Genomic DNA, 19,681 nt, shown 5'->3' on the forward strand with positions numbered 1-19,681 from the left:
AACGGTTTTTTTTTCGGTTTAAACGGTTTCGGTTTATAAACGGTTTGGGTCATTAACGGGTTTATAAACCATTCGGTTCGGTTTCGTTTCGGTTCGGATTTGCGCAGTTTGGTTTGTTATCGGTTTACGGTCCGTAACGGGTTGACATTGAGCGGTTCAATTCGGTTTCGGTTTGATATTGAACGGTTCAGTTCGGTTTTCGGTTTACATTTATCGGTTTATAAACGGATCGGTCCGTGATGGTTCGGTTCGGTAACGGGCGGTTTCACGGTTCGGTTTGAAAAGTCCCACCCCTAAATGTATGGAATATCATTGTGCTAAATTCAACTATACTCTATTATATATATTAAACTCTCAAAAAACATCTATCTTTTGTTTAAATTTGTGTTATCCTTTTATTTTACTTATCTTTGTTAACTTAAAAAAATTATCTAATGTTTCCTTCAAAAAAAAAAAAAAATTATCTAATGTAATTAAATTTATTATAATGCTTGAGTATAAACTCTCAAATCCTATTCGTTAATTTTGCTAACGTGCACTTTGCTGATGTGGCGTTTCGATTTTCAAATGCTCTGAAAAAAAATACTTATGCACTCGGTTGTATAACAAAATTTATTTATTTAATTTTTTTCTTTGAGGAAAACAAATTTTAAAAAAATTTAATGAGGACATTTTGGGAAAATATATGATACATCATATAATTCCGCAAAATTCTAAAACAATTTTAGCAGCTGCGATAAAATTTGGTGTGATAAAACTTTTTACCCACTCCATGTCAAGCTCATCCTAGTAATACATATTTTATCCAATTCTTCTTCTTCTTCAAATTTGATAAATATTCCCGTCAAAAATTTGATAAATATACCAAAGACGCATTTATAATTGTCGTTTTACATTCCTTCACATTCAAAGGTTTTGTTTTTCTTAATCTTCTCTGGTGAGTTTTACCCTTTCTTCTTCATCAATCTTCCCCAATTCCTCTTTCTCTTTAATTTTCCTGCTGATTCCAATCTTCTCACATCTTAATTGCTTATTTTGTTCATCAAAATTGCTGTGATTTCTGGGTTTTTTTAAAAAGTTAATTTTTCTACTGAATTTATATGATGGGTATGTAATTTTATCTGTCATTAATCATATTGATTAACTTCTAATATGTTCTTTGATTGCCTTTTTTTTGTTGTTGTGAATTTAGATTCCTCCATTGGTTAGAAATCTAGGTTGAATTGGGGTTTTTGATCAATTTGTGATCATAGAGAAATAGGGTTTTTCTTTTGATTGTGTAATTTTACAGGGTTTGGCTTTGTTTGGTATATTAGTTAATGTAATTATGATTCATGTTATAATCAAGCTTAAAAGTTTGATTTGTTGATTATAAGATTTTCGTTTTTTTTGAAGGGTTTTAAACCAATGTTGGGTTTGTATTTATTTTTTAGTTGGATTATTTGTTCTCCATTCTTTTCACTAATTCCTGCCTACTTTGCTTTTCGAGTCCTTCGATAAAGTATTTATGTTTAAGGGACTGAGGAATAGTATAAATTCTTACTTTTGATGATAACCAGTGAATAATTTACATGGGTTTAGCTTTGATGAGTTTGATTGACTAATTATATAGAATGTGATATGCTTTTCTTTTGCATTGATTGATGTATTAATTAGGCTCTTGTATTTAAGGTCAGATTATACCTTTTTGCAGATATACCAATTGATAGAATGGGTGGAAGCTCAATTGAGGATGATTGGGACTTTCCTTCCCTATCGAATGGGGCTCGAACTATTGTTTTGGTTGGACGTACCGGTAATGGAAAGAGTGCAACTGGAAATAGCATCCTTGGAAGAAAGGCATATAAATCTAGAGCCAGCTCATCTGGTGTTACAAGCACCTCTGAACTCCAATCTACCATGCTTAAAGATGGACAAGTTATCAATGTAATTGACACACCTGGTATGTGATGTCAAATGTGTTTTTTTTTTTTAAAAGTATTATTTTGTTATAATTTTTAATTGTTGGTTGTCAAGAGATTTTATATATACAATTTTGTCAATTGAGCAGAGAATATATAAATCTTGCCCACCTGAAATTCAAAATACTTGTATAATTCATGCATGAGTGCCAATATATTAAATTTAAGATGCCATTTTTTCGTTTGTTTTAGCATTTATCATTTAGACTGGAACACAGGTTTTTGCTCTAAAAAAATTGCATAAGCTCCTTTTTTTTAGTAAAGAGTGAAACTTTTAGTATATTGAATCACTCATGTTCATTGTTAAAATTTATATTATTAGTTGAAAAAAATCATATTTAGCAAAAATTTTGTATACACATGTTTTTCCTTCCTTCTTTTTATCTCCCCTTATCCTTCCATTATAAAAACTATCTGAAATTTTATTTTTATATCCTCGTTTTGGTTTTTCACTTTTATACTGCCCCTGTTTATTGGTCACTATGTTTTAACTCATTTTTAATCCACTTTCATTATATCACTTTTCTTTCTTTATTACGTTTTTCGTGGACGGTTTCTTGTGGCGATTCATGTTAGCCGGCTAAGACTTTGTTGTTATAAAAAATTTGTATAATTTTTCTTTTACATTTTATAATTCTTGAGCTTTTGTTGATTATATTTTTATATACTTTATACTTGTAATATTTTAAACAAATTTATCTATGCCCTTATTCTAAATATGATGCTCGTTTGGAACTGTAGGGCTCTTTGACTTTTCTGTTGGACCTGAATTTATCGGCAAAGAGATCGTTAAATGTATTGAGTTGGCTAAGGATGGTATACATGCTATACTTGTTGTGTTCTCTGTGAGAACACGTTTCTCTAGAGAAGAGGAAGCGGCACTGCAAAGCCTGCAAACGTTCTTTGGCCCCAAAATTACTGACTACATGATAGTAGTGTTTACGGGAGGTGATGAGCTTGAAGATGATGATGAAACTCTGGAACAATATTTGGGCCGTGAGTGTCCAGAGCCTTTGAAGGTAATTTTGCATATGTGCTTTTGTTTGATGTAATAATTATCTCTGTCCAGTTCTTCAGAACTTGTCACATTGCAGTTCCAATTTTACTTATAGTCTCAGTCACTATTATTTCCTGTTGGAGGGAGTATAATTACAGATGTTTTCCTAAATTTATTAATACTGAAAAAATTTCTATAATTTTGTATACTAATCATACCAGTGAAGAAGTTGAACTTATTTAGAGGCTAGAGCCCTAGAAATCAACTTAGCACTATTTAAATCTTGCAATATTTTATCGGTTGATTTAGTAGATGTATAAAGTCTATAAACATGCACTTATTTACTTGCTCCTTGCATGCCATAAATTTTGTAAATGTGAATGATAGATTGAATGTGAAATTCCTCTGCATTTTGCATGATGTCATGCATGTGTTAAGTCAACGACGTCTTTGGATATTGGATTGTATGGATTTCACAAAAAAACAAAAAAAAAAAAAATAATAATAATCCATCAAACCTCTTACTATTCTGGGTCTAAGGGTATTTTTCTCAGTAATATGATTCAAGGTTGGTATAACTTACTTTGAAGTAGCTGTCACATGCCTACATTTATAGAAGAGCTTGGGGATTATGCAGTAACTTTTATCTGTTTTTTTGTTGCTCTCTATGATAGAGCTAGTCACTCGTTTAAACTCACAAGTCACAATATTCCTTTTTTGTCATCTTTTTGTTCCAACAAGGAACAGGGTTAATTAGATTACTCAGTTTAGGGTTTACAGCTTGTCGTAAATGGCTTTCCTTCTAGCTAGCTGGATAGTGTATGGGACTCATACAATAGATTATGTTTTAGGAAATCTACAAGTGTTCTTTATGCATTTTATTTTATTTTTGAAACCTTATTTTGCTTCATAATGAGCTATGTCCACATTATTAATCTCCGAATCGTCAAAGTTTGTACTGGATCTTAGAGTCACTGCAGTGATCAGGTCAGGTAGGTGGCTACCTGGCTCTGGTGAGAATGTGAATTTAGATTAGTTAATTTTTCTTGTAGTTTTTGAGTTACCATTGTCATGATCAGGTTGGCTAGGTGGCTCTTTTGAGTGTAAATTAGATTCGCTAATCTATCTTGCAAATACTTGGTTTTTTGTAAGAAATTATATTAATTATGTATGGAAGCTTAAGCTAAAGTGATGCTATATGTTTAGCAGATCTACACTTTAAATCATCCTTGAGGCAATCTAATCAACCAAAGTTTGAGGGTAGTGTTCTGAAACTATATTTTAACCTTTTTTTTAGCCACAAATGGCTCTTATTCTCTCAAGTGGTCATGGTGCTAGGTAAAATTTTCCTGGGTTTACAAAATAAAGTCTGCTTGATTTACAGAATGTATACATTGATTCTTATACTTTATTTTGTATTTGCAGAAAATTCTTGATGTTTCTAAGAATCGCTGTGTTCTTTTTGATAACAAAACGAAAGATATTGTGAAGAAGGAGCAACAAGTGCAGAAGCTTCTTCAACTAGTTGACAAGGTCTCAGAAGCGAATGGAGGGAGACCTTACACAGATGAGTTGTTTAAGGAACTGAAGGTGAGGATATTTTGATGCTAAATGTGTTATCACTTTTCTGTTGTAGTCATGATAGCCTTTTAACTGTTGCACCTCATTTTACAGGAAGGAGCAATGAAACTCCGTCGCCAAGAAAAAGATGTTGACTCTTTACAAGGTTATGATAAAGTAGAGATATCTGCATTGAAGGAGCAGATGCATAAAACATACGAGGAACAACTCAAGCGGATAACTGAAATGGTTTGGTCTTCTTTCCTGCTTGGCATTTGAGTTGACAATTTTTTTTTTTTTGATAGGTAGTTGATGTCAGAGATCAGTTGGTGTTATGGGTTGCTTATGTTTTGAATTCCAGTTTTTAGTAATATATGTGACCAAAGTTTATTTAGTAGAAAATGTCCTATAATAGGATTAGGTATGCTTTTTGAATTGGACGTATTGACTTTATCTACTGCAATCTTGAGGTCAAGATACACGAAACATTTTTTTCTTTTCAAATGCAACATATCCATTGTCACAGTTTTAAGGGATGTAATAGAGAAGATAAACAGACAAATTAATTAAAATTACTTGACACTGATTAGAGAGAAGAATTGAGTTATTAAGGTTGTTTTCAAAATGTGTGAAGGACTGAAAAGGGTATGTTGCAAGTCTTTAAAAAAATGAAGAAATATGAAGTATCTAATGGTGTTGAAAACTTTCCTGCTGTCCTGTATATGCACCCTACCCTCTGTAAGCTATGAGCATGTACAGACGTACAGTAAATATAGATTATCTCAGCCTTCTAGGAGAATTATTGCTCTGTGACTTTATCTGAAAGTTGTGTACTACTTTGGTATCAAGTGTGCCAATTTTTAGGAAGGGGGGGGGGGGGGGGGGGTTGTTGGGTTGGGGGGGAAAGGGTGTTTGGTGTCTAAGACGTGTTTCTATGCTTTAATATTTGACTATCTCATAGGAATATTGTTATTACCTTGATGGAAGCTTCAAGGTATATGTGATCTCAGTATCTTATCTGCGCTTGAAGCTTCATTTATCCTAACATCTTATCTGGGCCAGCCAATTAGATGATGAGTTTTCTGGCAGGGTTGAGACTTGAGACATAACAGTGCTGGCTGGAGTGTGTATTTTGTGAATTTCAGTTCCACATCGAGTAACATCTTTTCGTATCAAGTTTGTACCTGATAAGTTTATTTATTTGGAGTTGGAGACTCACTCTTCCCTCTATGATTATATTTATTATACGAAGTGTTATTTATTTTTATTTGTAAAGAAGTGTTGAGTTTTGATTGGACTTCTGACAGTTGAAGCAATTGATTGATGGGTTGATTGAATTTAGAATAATATTAACCAGGGTCATTGATTTTGAAGATGAATCTCTTGAAGAGTCTTTTGCTCAAATTCCCACCCATATCCTTGTTTCTACACGGGAAAACTTTAAATAATGTACATATTTTTTTTCCTTGCGTAGGTTGAAATGAAGCTGAAGGAGACTACTCAAAGACTGGAACAACAGTTGGCCCAGGAGCATGCTGCAAGGCTGAAGGCTGAAAAGTCGGCCCTTGCTGCGCAGGCAAAATCAAATGATGAGATTCGAAAGCTTCGGGAGAACTTAGAGAGGGCAAAGCAGGAAACTGAGGAGCTCCGGAAGCAGGCTGCTAGTGGCAAGTGTGCCATTCTTTGATATGGCTTCTGACCATACGTTATTAATCTATTTTGAGGCATAAAACACCATTCTAAGTATTTTATAACTATGGATTGTGGCATGTATGTATATATATTTTCTTGTCATGGTTGATGGATTAAGTATTGCAAATATTTGGTATCAAGCGAATGAAGTGTTTTTTCCCCTTTAATGTGCTGTTTTATTTTCTGCACATCATCTTTTATATATTGGGGTTATGTTCTCTTACATCAAACTCTGAAGCTAATTCATATGAAGCTAACAAAATCAACAGAAGGATTTTGAGGTGACATTGGCAGAACAATAAAAGGTCGTCAATTCGCCGTCAAATTAAGCATATATGGTACAGCATATATGGTACATTCAGAGGCACATCTAGAATGAAAAGATAATTCAGGCAGGCGAAGTCCAGAAAGTTTAGAAACTATACATCCCAATGGCAAAAAGCAAAAGGAGAGATGTACTAGGATTTGCAATAAGTATGAGACCAGTATGACTAATTCTGTTCAGTAACTTTATATTTTAATTGTTATTCTAGGCTTTCTAAAGACCTTTTTTTTAATTAAAAAATCTTATAAGGCTGTATTATGTCTTACAATAAGTTATTGTAGTTTATCTCATTCAAGTTGAGGTTGATTACCTACTCATAAATTACAATAATTTATGCTGATGTACGAGTTGCTTATGTGATCCAGCACAAATGTACAAGCATGATTGCCAACAATATTCCAAAAGTATATGCTTTTATCAACTATTCACATTCTACTCTTGTTTCTTCTCAATCTGAGGCATGAGAAGATTGGAGGTGGTCTCTGTTATTTATGAACTTTCGTACCAAGGAGAAGCCAATGAGGCTTTCTTCCTTTTCTTGCTTAGGACATATGCTTATACTAAAGTGATGAGGGGAGTCTTAACTCTTAAGGCAAAATAAGTGAACAGATACCACATGGTACGAATGTTGCCTAAAATACAAACGACGCACTTATGATATGTTTGATAAGTGGCGATAAATTAGGTATATTTTTAATGGTATGATAATGAAAATTTATCTTCATACATGTGTATTAAATTGTCTATTTGTATCACCATTCAATACCAGCTTTAATGGTGGTAAAAAATAATAGTGAAATTTATATAAAATTAAAGTATTTAGGGATAGATTTATAATTTTACATCGATCCGCAGATATTACTATAACAACTTCACCGTTACTAACACCTACCAAACATGCATAATATGCAAGTTTCAACATGGATGTCTATTTCCATGTCCCTTTTTTTTTTTTTACATAATTTCAACATGGATGTCAATTTCTCAAGTCCCCTTCCCATACATAAACCTACACCAAATTATTTATTGAAACACTAAGGCGTGAGAAAGATAATTGACATGCCAACATTTTTCTTTTTGCTACATAAACAAATTAGCCATGGGGTCCACATGCTTTATTAATTAAGGCAATGATATTACACGAGATAGTGACGCAATATGTCTAATGATAGAAAGCATCTTCAATTACTCAAAGTTTTACATCAAAAGCAAGTTGTTTAGTAATTGCTCACGTTTTAACAAAAGTATTTCCTAGAAAAAAAAAGAAGAAAAGAAAAAGTCTTCACAAAAGTAGCTCTTCAAGGTCTTATATCAGCCGTTAAGGGAGTTAGTTCTTAGCTAAATCAAGGTCTTGCGTTCGAGACATGAGAACACATTAGCACTTATTGGAAGAACTTTCCTTCCAATTGAGGCCTAATTCGGACTTCGGAGTCTTATAGGCTCTGATGAATAACGGGGTATGCTTGCATTAAAAAAATTGGGTAGCAACTTGACATGACTAAAATTGAAAAAACATCATTTAGCATTACTTCCTCTGTTCCAAAATAACTGACACAACCAACTTTCCACACATACCGATGCACTAATTTGACTTATTTTTTATATAATTAAATATTAATAAAAATTATTTTTAAAATTATATTATAAAGCTTTATATATATATACTTATCTAACAACATATTTTATGATAATAAATACGAAGTATGTTTTTATAATATTAGTAAAAAATTATGATCAAAACCAATACATGAATAGTTAAAAAAGTCCAACGTCCTATTTATTGTGGGACGGAGGGAGTATATTGTTTGCATACAATAATAATACTACCTCCGTTAATTTTTAGTTGTAATACAGGAATTTTTTATGACTCATAAATAATACCCCTTTGTTGCAATTAAAAATTAATATAGGTAGTAAAATGTTTATAGTTATAACCACAAAAAATAAAACAAATTTAATCACTAGGGCGGCCATGAAAGACCCTTGTATAAATTACAACGTTAAATTAACTTGCAAATAAAAGTTTCAAAGGTAGTATGCTCTTTTCCTATTGGCTTTTGATTGTTGATTTGACCTTCTTAACTACACCGAAAAGGTGCTAATGTGCCAAAACCATTATTTGTTATAATTTCTTTTTTTCCTTATAAAAGATTAAGTCGAAACTTAGATGGAAAACAATAAGAGCGAGACTTCCCTGAACACCCATGAAACTTTGGTAAAAGAAGAATGGTCAAGAATAGTAAAGTTATGAACCGGGTTGTAAAGACCTTGTGATGAGTATGTAGTAGTGTAGTACTCACAAGTAACACAAGTCATTGAACAATAAACATGCTATGAACCCCAAAAATTGAAGAGCAAATAGATTTTAAAAGGGTGTTGTTAAACGTCGTTCGCAATTTACTAGGTGACGCTAACTTTTTATACTTGAATTTTCTAAATTGCCCTCCGTATATAAATACTCGATAAACTAAGTTAGGGCTTTACGAGACATTTCCCATCTCACAAAATCACTTTTTGACACTTTCTCTCTCTAAAACCTTCCAAAAAATCAGAAATTTTGAAAAAAAAAATCAGAATTTTTTTTTTTAAAAAAACCAAAATAGTTGAAGGTTACTCAAACTCAAGCAAATCTAGCAATCAAACGTTGAATTCGACAATGGCAGACCGACGAAGAATTAGGTTGACGTTTGGTGGTCGTGGTGGCGGCGTTAGCGGCGGCGAGCCGGTGAGTTTTTTTTTTTTTTTTTTTTTTAAAAAATTTTGAATTTAAAAAAAAAAAATATGAAGAAGGGGACTTCCGCCCAAAAATTCCGAAAGTCATGAGGAACATCCGGAAATTTCAGGCGAAAGTAGGGTTTCCGCCTGAAATTTCCGGAAGTTCCACTTGACTTCCGGAAATTCTGGGCGGAAGTGGTGTTCCCAGAATTTTTTTTTTTTTTTTTGTTTTTTTGTTTTTCCCTTTTTTTTTTGTTTTTCTGTTTTTCCTTTGTTTTTTAATTTATGTTTTTCTTTATTTTTTTCTGTTTGTCCTCGATTTTGTTGATTTGTTGCATGTTTTATTTTTTATTTAAATTTTTAATTTGAAAATATTTCTATCCTTGATTTGTGGCATTAAAATAATTTTTTTCTTGATTTAGTTTTGCAATAGTTATTGTTATGTATTTTTTGTTGATTTAGTTTTGCAATAATTATAGTTTAGCAATAATTCTTGATTTTATTTTAATAAGTTTGTTGTTGCTGTGTATTGTTATTGTTATGTAAATTTTATTTGGTTTGTATTGGTTTTTGCTGCTGTTGTTGTTATGTATTATGGTTGTTGACTTAAATTGTTGTTATTGTTATTGTAATTGTTTTTTTTGGGTTGTCGTCGTTGCGTTTTAATTTTGGCAATTTTGTGGTTAATTATAGGTTTGATTTGGTTTGTTATTGTGTTGAAATTATTTGTAGTGTGTTATTAGTGTGTTGTTATTGTTAGTAGTGTATTAGTATTGTAAGAATAATATTATTGTTATTATTAGTAATGTTGTTATTATTGTTTATTTGATTTGATTTATTATAGTTTTGATTTGATTTTTTTGAATATGAATTATTATTGAAATATGATTCTGTACTTATTTATTTAATGCAGATTGAGGGTTCTGGTCCTCGTCATGCAAGATCAAGACGTTTGAATGCGTCTGTTAGGAGGGAGTTAGGTGGTGCAGGAAATTCACAGGCACCGTTTCACCATGAGCAGCAGTATGGGACTGCTGGTGCTTGGTCGGGGGAGCATCAGTCACAGGGGAGCGCCCCCATGTATTCGTCTACTGGAGTGCCTTCATCTGACGATGAGGATGAAGATCGAGGAAGTCAATCTGCTAGAGATGCACAGTACGACCCTTAGGATTACCGTACTGTGTATATGGGTGACCATGGGAGATATGTTAGTAGTAGTGAACCAGCTCAAGCTTCTACCAGCTCGTCAGAATCATTGGTGGTGCAGGAGCTGATGCCAGGTGGGCCTGAGGATGGTACTGTTATTCCTAGTTTTGGGGGTCACGTGTCTGCCTACATATGGGGTGGGCAGGAGCGAAACGTTCTGCGGTGTTTGAGCAGGACACAGTTGTGTACTGAATTGGGTAACTGGCGCGCTCGTCTTCCGCAGGAGCACCTGGAACCGATTGATGGCAGTGGTCTATCTCACTTACCCGAGATCATGTTCAGGCGATTTGACTGGCCCTTGATTTCTGCTTTTGTGAGAGATGGCAGCCAGACACGAACACGTTTCACATGCCTTTTGGGGAGATCACGATCATGCTGCATGATGTGTATCATATTCTAGGGCTTCGTGTCGACGGTTCCATGGTTTCCACTACTCCTAACACGGACGTTTTACGGGACGCGTGCTCGGTTACCTTGGATATGACTGAGGAAGAGCTGAATGAGAAGTGCGGTACCAAAACCGTATGGCAGGGTAGTGGGGTCCTGACTGAGAGGATAGTGGAGTCGACCTTGGAGGCGCAGAGGCCCTTCAGTTTCCATTACAGGGCGTACCTGTGGTTAGTACTCGGCGGTTGTTTGTTTTTGGACAAGAGTGGAAACCGTACTCATCCTTCCTTCCTCAACGAGCTGTTTGTTGAGGATGTTCAGATTAGTGAGTACTCCTAGGGTTCTGCTGTGCTAGCATACATGTACCGGCAGTTGGGTACAACATCACGAAGAGATGCTGATTCTATCGCTGGTTGTCTTACGCTTCTGCAGGCGTGGATCTACGAGTACTTTCCGTGTTTTCGGCCTCAGCAGGGGACCTTGACCAGAGAGCTTGCTATTCCTCGTGCGTCCGCCTGGGATGTCGGATCGGGGTGCCCTAACAAGAGCATGGAGCGCCTTCTCGCTTTTCGGGCTAGGTTGGATCATTTGACTAACAATGAAGTTAACTGGCTACCGTACGGAGTTGACCCAGCACGACGCGTGCCTGCTACTCTTTTCATTGGCTGCATCCAGTATCGTATCATCATTGAGTCATACATGCCTGATCGAGTGGTTCGACAACTTGGATACGTCCAGGGCATTCCACAAGCCATTATCAGGCCTGAGAAGGCTAAGAGACCGAAGAACTTGAAGATGTATCGGGTTGACTTTCCGCCAGAGATGACATCTGTGATGTGGACTCGGTTTGTCCCTGGTGTGTCTTTCAGTGTCGTGATAGGTGCCCTCAGCAGACTTGGTGGTGGTGCTCCTACGGTCGGTCCTGGTTACATGCAGTGGCTCTACCGATTTTCTCATCCACGTGTTTCTCCAGTTGCGTCATCACATGAGAGTCGCACACTGCCAGAGAGAACTAACACGGATTACGTAAGTAGTTGTATTTTTTGGTATTATTTAATATGTTGTTTTTAATATGTTGTTTTTAATATGTTGTTTTTTTTAAAAAAACTTGTGATTTATTTAATATGTTGTTTTTTTAATTGAAGTGGATGGGTCGGTCTATGGAGGTCATCAATAGGACACTGAAGGAGTATCCGAGCCTATCGCGTGATACAAGAGCAATGGCTGAGGCGCTACGAGCTGATTGGAGGGCGATGATGGGGTTGTGAACTTGCTGTTTTTTATTTTTATTTGACTTGTACGCATTTCGTTTATGTACTATTTATTCGTCATGTACTTTAAAGATTGAATAACTGTTTTTGTGGTTTTGTTGAAATTTTGTTTAATTAAGTTAAATTCATTGCAAATTACATAACTACAACTGTTTAACATAAATGAAAGTACAACAATATGTTCACTATCTAATTAAGGCATCCCACATGTTCCTTCAAGCTGCGTAACGCTGATCCCAACCGTCAACACTTGGGTCGTGGTTCTCGGTCCACCAACTTGCAATCGGGGGATGGCAAATCTGGTGCAAGTTCAATACAAATAAAATGTGAGCCCCCAACTATAGCGATGACAAACTCTCGCTCCGGTGCTATGACCCCCCTTCTTGCCCGCAACGGCAATATCGTGAGGCATGGGTAGTAGCAGGTTGGTGTTTGGCCTACACCAAGAATAATAACCGCTGCGTTGAACCAAGTCGCAATAGGAAATAAATCTTGAATTGCAACCATCCAATGACGGGAATCAACCGCCCCACCGTCCCATCGAATACGCTGCACATTGATCTCAAGTCTTCCAAGCCCATAAATCCTCTCATATAGGGCTCGATAACCGAGGACCTCATTCGCTATTGTTTCTCGAGCGTCATACCATCGGCCTTGATCACCGAAGAAGAACTCGGCCACACAACGAAACCCACAGTTCCCATCGCCAATGACATCCTTCCATCCTGTGATGTAAGGCAACATCGGCCCTGGAAGCGAGTGTCGATAACGGCTTTGGCTAATGTCATTTACATCTCCTGCACAAATGTAGGTTTCAGTTAATAGTTTAGTGAACGCTGACTTATGTGAAAAACACAACACTCAATCGTACCTGTTTGTCTTGCGTCGCGTTCAGTTTGTTGGCGGTTTACATGTTCAAAATAAGAACGATCACGTCTTGTATCATTGTTTCTTGGTCGACCACAAACCTGGTGGTTTACAACAGGCTCTCTGAGATCAGAATGATCCGGATGCAGCTCCTCTTCAATGATGCGAGACACGTTTCGAAGAACAGCAGGATCACTATCGATTACCTCCACCATCAGAGAACGAAAATGTGCGGAATCCTCGGTCGAGTCATTGCCAGGCACCGTCCCATCATCACCAGAACCAATAACCAAGGTCCTCTAGAACGGGTGAATTTGCCTTATGTACAATCCTGTCCCAGCAACTAGCGAATCATGTATCTGGCAAGCACAGGGCAAACCGTGGGTCACACGCATTGCACATCCACATCGTTCGTGCACTTGATAACTCAGCTCCCTCATCCTCCTTGTCTCCTCATCGAGAACCTTCAAACAATGCTGAGACACCTTCCCGTTTATACGTGACAGTGGCAACTGTCGGTACTTTTGACCGATCTTCGACCTAGAAGCCTCCAAACCATTACGTATTGCGATGATTTGATTACCAATGTGGCTATGAACTCGAGCCCATACGGTATCCAAAGAACCTGCACATTATAAAGAAAAACCGTTATAATTTGTAACTCAAATTCCTAAAATAAAGTACATACATGAACTACAATAAGCAAACACCAAACCTGTCGAGGAATCAAACCACATCTTCACGGCCGAATGTTGGCTCTCAACTCTGCAAGTGCTGGTGTTGCCATAATGTAGAACTTGGTTTGTCCAAAATGTCACAAACTTCGTTTTATGACAAAGCCATGTGTTGTCTACATATTGTATCACTGCTGGATAACTTGCCCACTTATCTTTCATTATATCTACAGCGGCCTCATAATCTTCCTCGGTTGCAGCGTCCATGATACGTTTCCATTTTCCGTTTTTGAAAGATGCACCAATCTTCTTGTTTTTGAACATAGCAGTGACCCGAGCCTCCACATCTTTGTTAATGTGCCATCGATAAAGTAAGTGCGAGGTTCCTGGAAACACTTCCCTCAATGCAGCACATAGCCCAAGCTCACGGTCTGTCAAGAAAACCGACGACTCCTTATCATACCCAATCACGTCTCTCAACCTCTGCAAAACCCATCGATAGCTTGTCGTGCTCTCGTTGCGCATGAACACGTAACCGACGAGAAAATTCTGATTTGTCGGTGTAACACTAACTATCTCAAAGAACGGCACCCCGTATCGGTTAGTCTTGTAAGTGGAATCCATACCGATCACATATGGGTACGTCCGTAGGATGTCTACCATGACTGGATGCGCCATAAAGGCGTGCTGTAAAACGCCTTCATCATCGGACATGACCCAGTAAACATACTGACTCTGTCTCGCCAAATGTAGAAATTGCTGAACAACTCCTCTCCCATCAGACATCTCCTCTCTGAAGTCATTCCGGTAGTTGTAGATGTGTCTGATGTTTGGATGATCATCAGGAAATTGCTCCGCAATAGTCGCCATGATGTTACGCAGTGCCACCTTAGACTTCGTCATGTCACGCACAACCTGCTTCGCATTCGGGCTCAACCCACTAATTTTACGATGACCCTCTGGATACGCAATCTTTGGATGGTTGTGGGTCCCAGTTACATCATCTTTCGCCCAGATAACCCAAGTATTGGTGATGAACTCGTAACATATCTTGATGTGGAAAGGACAACCAATGCCCTTGGTTTTGGTGTCCTTCCGAATTGCGTTCTCAAGATCTCTCGGCTTACTCCTGCGTCCCCGATCACATCTTAAATATCGATATGGTCGACCATCCCTCTGTCTGTTGAAAGAAGATTTCACCAAAATAAATCCCAGATTTATTGCAACAGCATCCGCCCATCTAACTGCATAGTCAAACGTTAGAAAAACCGTGTCTGTCACAAAATGTGCACTGTAATTCACAACGTCACCGTCGTCTTCAACCTCCGAATCCTATAAAATTACAACACAAACAAATAAAACACGCAAGGATTAGTATTTTAAATTTAACAATAATAATAACAATAATAATAAAAATAATCATAATAATAATAAAAATAACAATAATAACAATAATAATAATAATAGTAATAATAATAATAATAATAATAATAATAATAATAATAATAATAACAACAACAATAACAATAACAATAATAATAATAATAATAATAATAATAATAATAATAATAATAATAATAATAATAATAATAATAATAACAACAATAACTACGTAACATTAACAAATAATAACTAATATAATAATAACAACAATAGTAATAATAGTAGTAATAATAATATTAATAATAATCATAATCATAACAAAAATTTACAAAGTTAACAAAACTAATATTAATAACCATAATAATAATACGTACATAATATTAACAAATAATACATAATACAAACTAATTTAACTTTTATTCATAATAAAAATAGTAATTAGACAATTACGTAAAAAAAAATAAAAAAAAAAACAATGGGACATCCGCCCAATTTTTCCGGATGTTTGGGTGAGGATCCGCCCAAAATTTCCGGATTTCCCCCTTAACATCCGGAAATTTCATCCGGATGTCTACATCCGCCTGAAATTTCCGGATATTAAGGTAGAGATCCGGAAATTTTGGGCGGATCCCCACTTAAACATCCGGAAAAATTGGGCGGATTTCCTCTTTCCAAATTTTTTTTTTTCGAAATACTTACAAATTCTTCCGACGAACCCTCCGGCGTGTGAATGTTGTCGTCGTCCATCGTAAAACACCAATCCGTACACTTTCCGTTTCTGCCTTGAGATTTTTAAGTTCCCCGGGATTACCGTACAATGGTGGAACCGGGAATTTTTAGAGCTCGGAATTTTTGTAAGACAAGTGGTGGGCTCGGGAATGTTTTTTATGTTGTCGGTAACTAAAGTAACCCATGGTGGACCCTTATATAGATAAAATACACACAAGGGAAAAAATGTCATTTCAATTAAAAATGTGAGCGTCACCCTGTAATTTGCGAACGACGAATAGCAGTTCAGTTTTAAAAGCGTTAAGACAAATCTCAACCCGCACTAACATAATCTAAATTGAACGATAAACATGCCATGAACACTAAAACCTTCTTCCCTCAACATACTACTACCTCTATGAAAGGGAATACTAATATCGGAACTTAGACCACTTACAAAAAAAATCGAGTCCTTGTTAAGCTGATGATTGAAGCACAAAAATATATTTATAATCTATCACTTCTCAACAACACGCTAGACCACAACTCCTCCAAAGTTAAGGGAAAATAACACCAAGTTCATGCACCTCCTAAATCAACCTAACATGTAAGAGCATTTTCGTAAAAAAAATATATATATAAGTTAAATTTTTTTCATATTATTACTATTGCGTGGTAGATTAAATCGAAAATTATAAAAAAAAAAAAAAGGAAATTCTCAATGGTAACTCTCAACTACTGTAACACTGAGATGGTAACCCTCTTATTTATTTATTTTTTATTTTTTTTTATATTATTATACAAAAAAATAAAAACCAATAAAAACAAAACCACTTACCCACCACCGCTACTACCATCCCTTCTTCCCAGACGACCACCACCGTCCCCTTTCAAACCACCACTCTTAATAATTATTATGAGTTTTTGGTTTTTTTCCAAAGTGTCATACATGTTTCGTGATTAGGAAGTTTTTACAAAGATATGATATTTGTTTTTTTATGTCATCATTTGAGTGGAATATGCTTGTATCAGCATGAATTATGTGTACTTTAAAGAGGTTTTAAAGTATGTCTTGAGTGGAGTATGCTAATACGTTTAGCAATGTGACAAGCATTGCAATTTATTTTAACCATAGCATATATTTGTGAAATGATTATAGTGCAATATTTTACAAATTTTATTAGTGGATGATTAACGTTGTTTAATTTTGCTTCATCTTTTACTAAGTATCTTTTTAGGTACAAAGGTAAATACACTAGTTTCCGGGAAAATATGTTCAAAAATTTCCGGAAGGCAAGTGTTGGAGATCGGTGGTCGATGAAGTATGTTCACTAATGCGGCGGCTATGTTATTTTCACGGATTGGACTTGATCGAATAAGTGTTTGGAATTTCAAGTTTTGGATTGTCTTGTTACTTTATTCACTTAATGGTGAATGTGACACATTATTCTAAACCATTTGTGCAAATTAAGTTGAAGTTGATAACATGATAGTTTTCCTTATTGGAAAAGTATTCTAGCAAAAATAATTATGCACTATGATAAGGAAATTTGGGACATGTAACAATCTTTGATAATCTGTGGAAATGTCGAGGGGGATAGACCTTAAACCCATGTCGAAAGATTAAAAGCATTACTTTCCTATCCCTATGGCATGTGTTGTAATGCTTGATTGAGGTTGAGCTCCTTTGAGTTCTCAATGGAACAATAAACCGTTTAGGTTGGTGCTATTTGAAACGCATTTGATTGATCCATCGCTTGAGGTTGAGTCCTTTAGCTCTTAATGAATCCAAATGTTTGAGTGGATGTACTAAAACTTTGGAATCACCGTTGTTTATGATTATTGTGAGGTTGAGCATTAAGCTCTTAATGAATCCATGGTCTTGTGGGGGTTAATGGCTACAATGTAGCATTTTTTGAGTTCTTCTGAACATATTTTAACCCCATTGACTAATTTTTTTTAGAAGTGCTTGTGATTCACCTATGTGGTTGTGAAGACTAGCCATCTTCTATGAAAATATCGGCCGATTTTCTAGAGTCTCCACTAGACCTAAGGTGAATATGCTTGGCTACAAAGAGCATATCTCTTCGCGGATTGTGTGTAAATTTTGGAGATGTATGTGTTGTGGGGGTCTTGAGTTAAGTTTTGGAGTTTCAAGGTTAGTCCACTCCATGATCAAGAGTCTAAGGATTTCAAGGTACTATCCACCCTTGGACTTGTAGCTCATAAGCACTAAGATTTCAAATTACTTATGTAATATCTAAGTGTTATGTATTAAACTCCTCTTATGCCCAATATGTTGCTCATTCTCATCTTTTGTTGGCTTTTCTTCCTTTCTTTTAGTGGGGGATTGTTGGAATAAACAAAGGAAATTCAAAGTAGTCTGATCCGGGCGCCTGACCGGGCGAGCACCCCCCGACCGGGCGTGAGAGCAACCCAGATTTTGATTGGGTGCTCGCCCGATTCGGCGCGAGAAGACATTCAGAAAAAGAGGAGTGTCCGCCCGACCGGGCGTAAGCTCGTCCATTGGACTCAAACGGATTCCTTGGATTCTTCTTCTTGTTTGATTTCTTGTAACCACCCATTTAAGAGGTTGTTTATGGTGATTAATTCACTATATTTATTCTGATTTTGTTCTTCCATTTATAATGATATTCCTCTATGATATTCCATCTTCCTCCATCCATCAATATAAATTTTCATAGACTCCACCTCTTACTCCATCCATCAATATAAATTGAAAAATATAAAACACAAGCTAAACACCTTTGTTCTTTGGTCGTAAGTTTTCATAGACTCCACCTCTTACTCTAAAGTGACGTAGTGTAAGAGTAGTGTGTAACCTTAGGGGACGATTCGACGATTACAATTGTGCACCCCAGTTACGCCGGAATTCGTTTTCAAAGGCAGTGATTTATCACGTCACACCGAATCTCTCTTTTGCTTTTGTTCTCCTTCCATTGTCATAAGATCATCTTTTCGATCTTATTGTTTACTTCTTATTGTAGCCTTGAAATACCTCTTTATTTTACAACAATTTTGAAAACAAAATATTATTTTCATGGCTACTTATTGGGTATTGATCGGAAGATTAGATGTGCAAGAAAAAATAATTTTTGAAGGGAGATCCTGTTCACGTTTTTCTGGGAGCAGTTCTGAAGTTGGTCCTCGATCGAAGGTCAATCGTTGTCGGTTTGGGCTTAAATTTTAGGAGCTTGTTTGGGACTTATGACGCTTCATTTTCAATGGTTGGATCGTTGATATCTACTCACGTTTGGATTTTTGATAATATCTTTGAGCTGCAGTTTTTGGAGAGGATACTTGGGCGTACTACGGAGAATGCTCATTTTCGACACTTGAATTAATTCAAGGGAGGTCCTTTCTAAACTAATTTTAATTTGATTGTGCTTAGCATGTGATTTTAATAATAATAATTGATTAGGGGATTTTTATCCTCCAATCACCTTCTGACAAGTGGACCAACCAGGTTCCGCCACGTGTCCTTCACGTAGGCCAATAGGAGCCTGCCACGTGTCAATCACAGATACGTCCTCTGCGGACCAATTGAGACACGCCACGTGTCCATCCATGCCAAATGGGAAAACCGGCCACCAAGGCCCAATCCTGTTTAGAGGCCCGGTCAGCCCTAGGTTTACCCTAAACCTAGAGAGTGGCACGCTTCTCAAGACTATAAATACTCTTCTTAATCCTCATTAAGAAGGGGCAGAGAAAAAGACAGAGAACTCTAATAACACACGGATTATACATTAAACACTCTCACCTAGAGAGACTAAACCACTTTAATTTCCGCACTCATTACTCCTTAATCAGGTACTAACTTGACCGTTGGAGGCGGAGCTCTCAGGAGTCTCCGTTATTTTGCAGGTACAGGCGGCCGGTTCCAGTCTCGGTGTTGTAACTCTCCCGCAGGACAT

The 19,681-nt window shown here is 36.3% G+C and overlaps 2 protein-coding genes across 3 annotated transcripts; both read left to right on the top strand.

Annotated features, from left to right (window-relative positions):
- The first annotated feature begins 748 nt into the window (after positions 1 to 748).
- LOC110696519 (immune-associated nucleotide-binding protein 9-like) lies at positions 749 to 6,377 on the top strand. Of its 2 annotated transcripts, none has more exons than XM_021873828.1 (6): positions 749 to 937; positions 1,694 to 1,942; positions 2,703 to 2,980; positions 4,384 to 4,548; positions 4,633 to 4,767; positions 5,993 to 6,377. In XM_021873828.1, the coding sequence occupies exons 2-6, from the start codon at positions 1,711 to 1,713 to the stop codon at positions 6,203 to 6,205; spliced, it is 1,023 nt and encodes a 340-aa protein (XP_021729520.1). In that variant the 5' UTR covers positions 749 to 937; positions 1,694 to 1,710; the 3' UTR covers positions 6,206 to 6,377. The 2 variants fall into 2 exon arrangements, with proteins under 2 accessions (XP_021729520.1, XP_021729519.1); XM_021873827.1 differs by lacking the exon at positions 749 to 937 and adding an exon at positions 1,088 to 1,107.
- Positions 6,378 to 11,637: 5,260 nt separating this feature from the next.
- LOC110696764 lies at positions 11,638 to 12,342 on the top strand. The gene is made up of 2 exons (XM_021874111.1): positions 11,638 to 11,869; positions 11,989 to 12,342. The coding sequence occupies exons 1-2, from the start codon at positions 11,639 to 11,641 to the stop codon at positions 12,109 to 12,111; spliced, it is 354 nt and encodes a 117-aa protein (XP_021729803.1). The 5' UTR covers position 11,638; the 3' UTR covers positions 12,112 to 12,342.
- Positions 12,343 to 19,681: the final 7,339 nt, after the last annotated feature.

This window comes from Chenopodium quinoa, unplaced genomic scaffold, assembly GCF_001683475.1.
Source record: "Chenopodium quinoa cultivar QQ74 unplaced genomic scaffold, ASM168347v1, whole genome shotgun sequence".
Lineage (NCBI taxonomy): Eukaryota > Viridiplantae > Streptophyta > Magnoliopsida > Caryophyllales > Amaranthaceae > Chenopodium > Chenopodium quinoa.

What these genes read in the sequence shown, in the direction of transcription:
- LOC110696519 (XM_021873827.1), top strand. An exon ending in AGTGTCCAGAGCCTTTGAAG is followed by an intron (nt 2,981 to 4,383) that starts GTAATTTTGCAT and finishes TTGTATTTGCAG; the next exon opens with AAAATTCTTGATGTTTCTAA. An exon ending in TCAAGCGGATAACTGAAATG is followed by an intron (nt 4,768 to 5,992) that starts GTTTGGTCTTCT and finishes TTCCTTGCGTAG; the next exon opens with GTTGAAATGAAGCTGAAGGA.
- LOC110696764 (XM_021874111.1), top strand. Translation starts at nt 11,639, where the DNA reads ATGTATCGGGTTGACTTTCCGCCAGAGATGACATCTGTGATGTGGACT. An exon ending in AGAGAACTAACACGGATTAC is followed by an intron (nt 11,870 to 11,988) that starts GTAAGTAGTTGT and finishes TTTTAATTGAAG; the next exon opens with TGGATGGGTCGGTCTATGGA.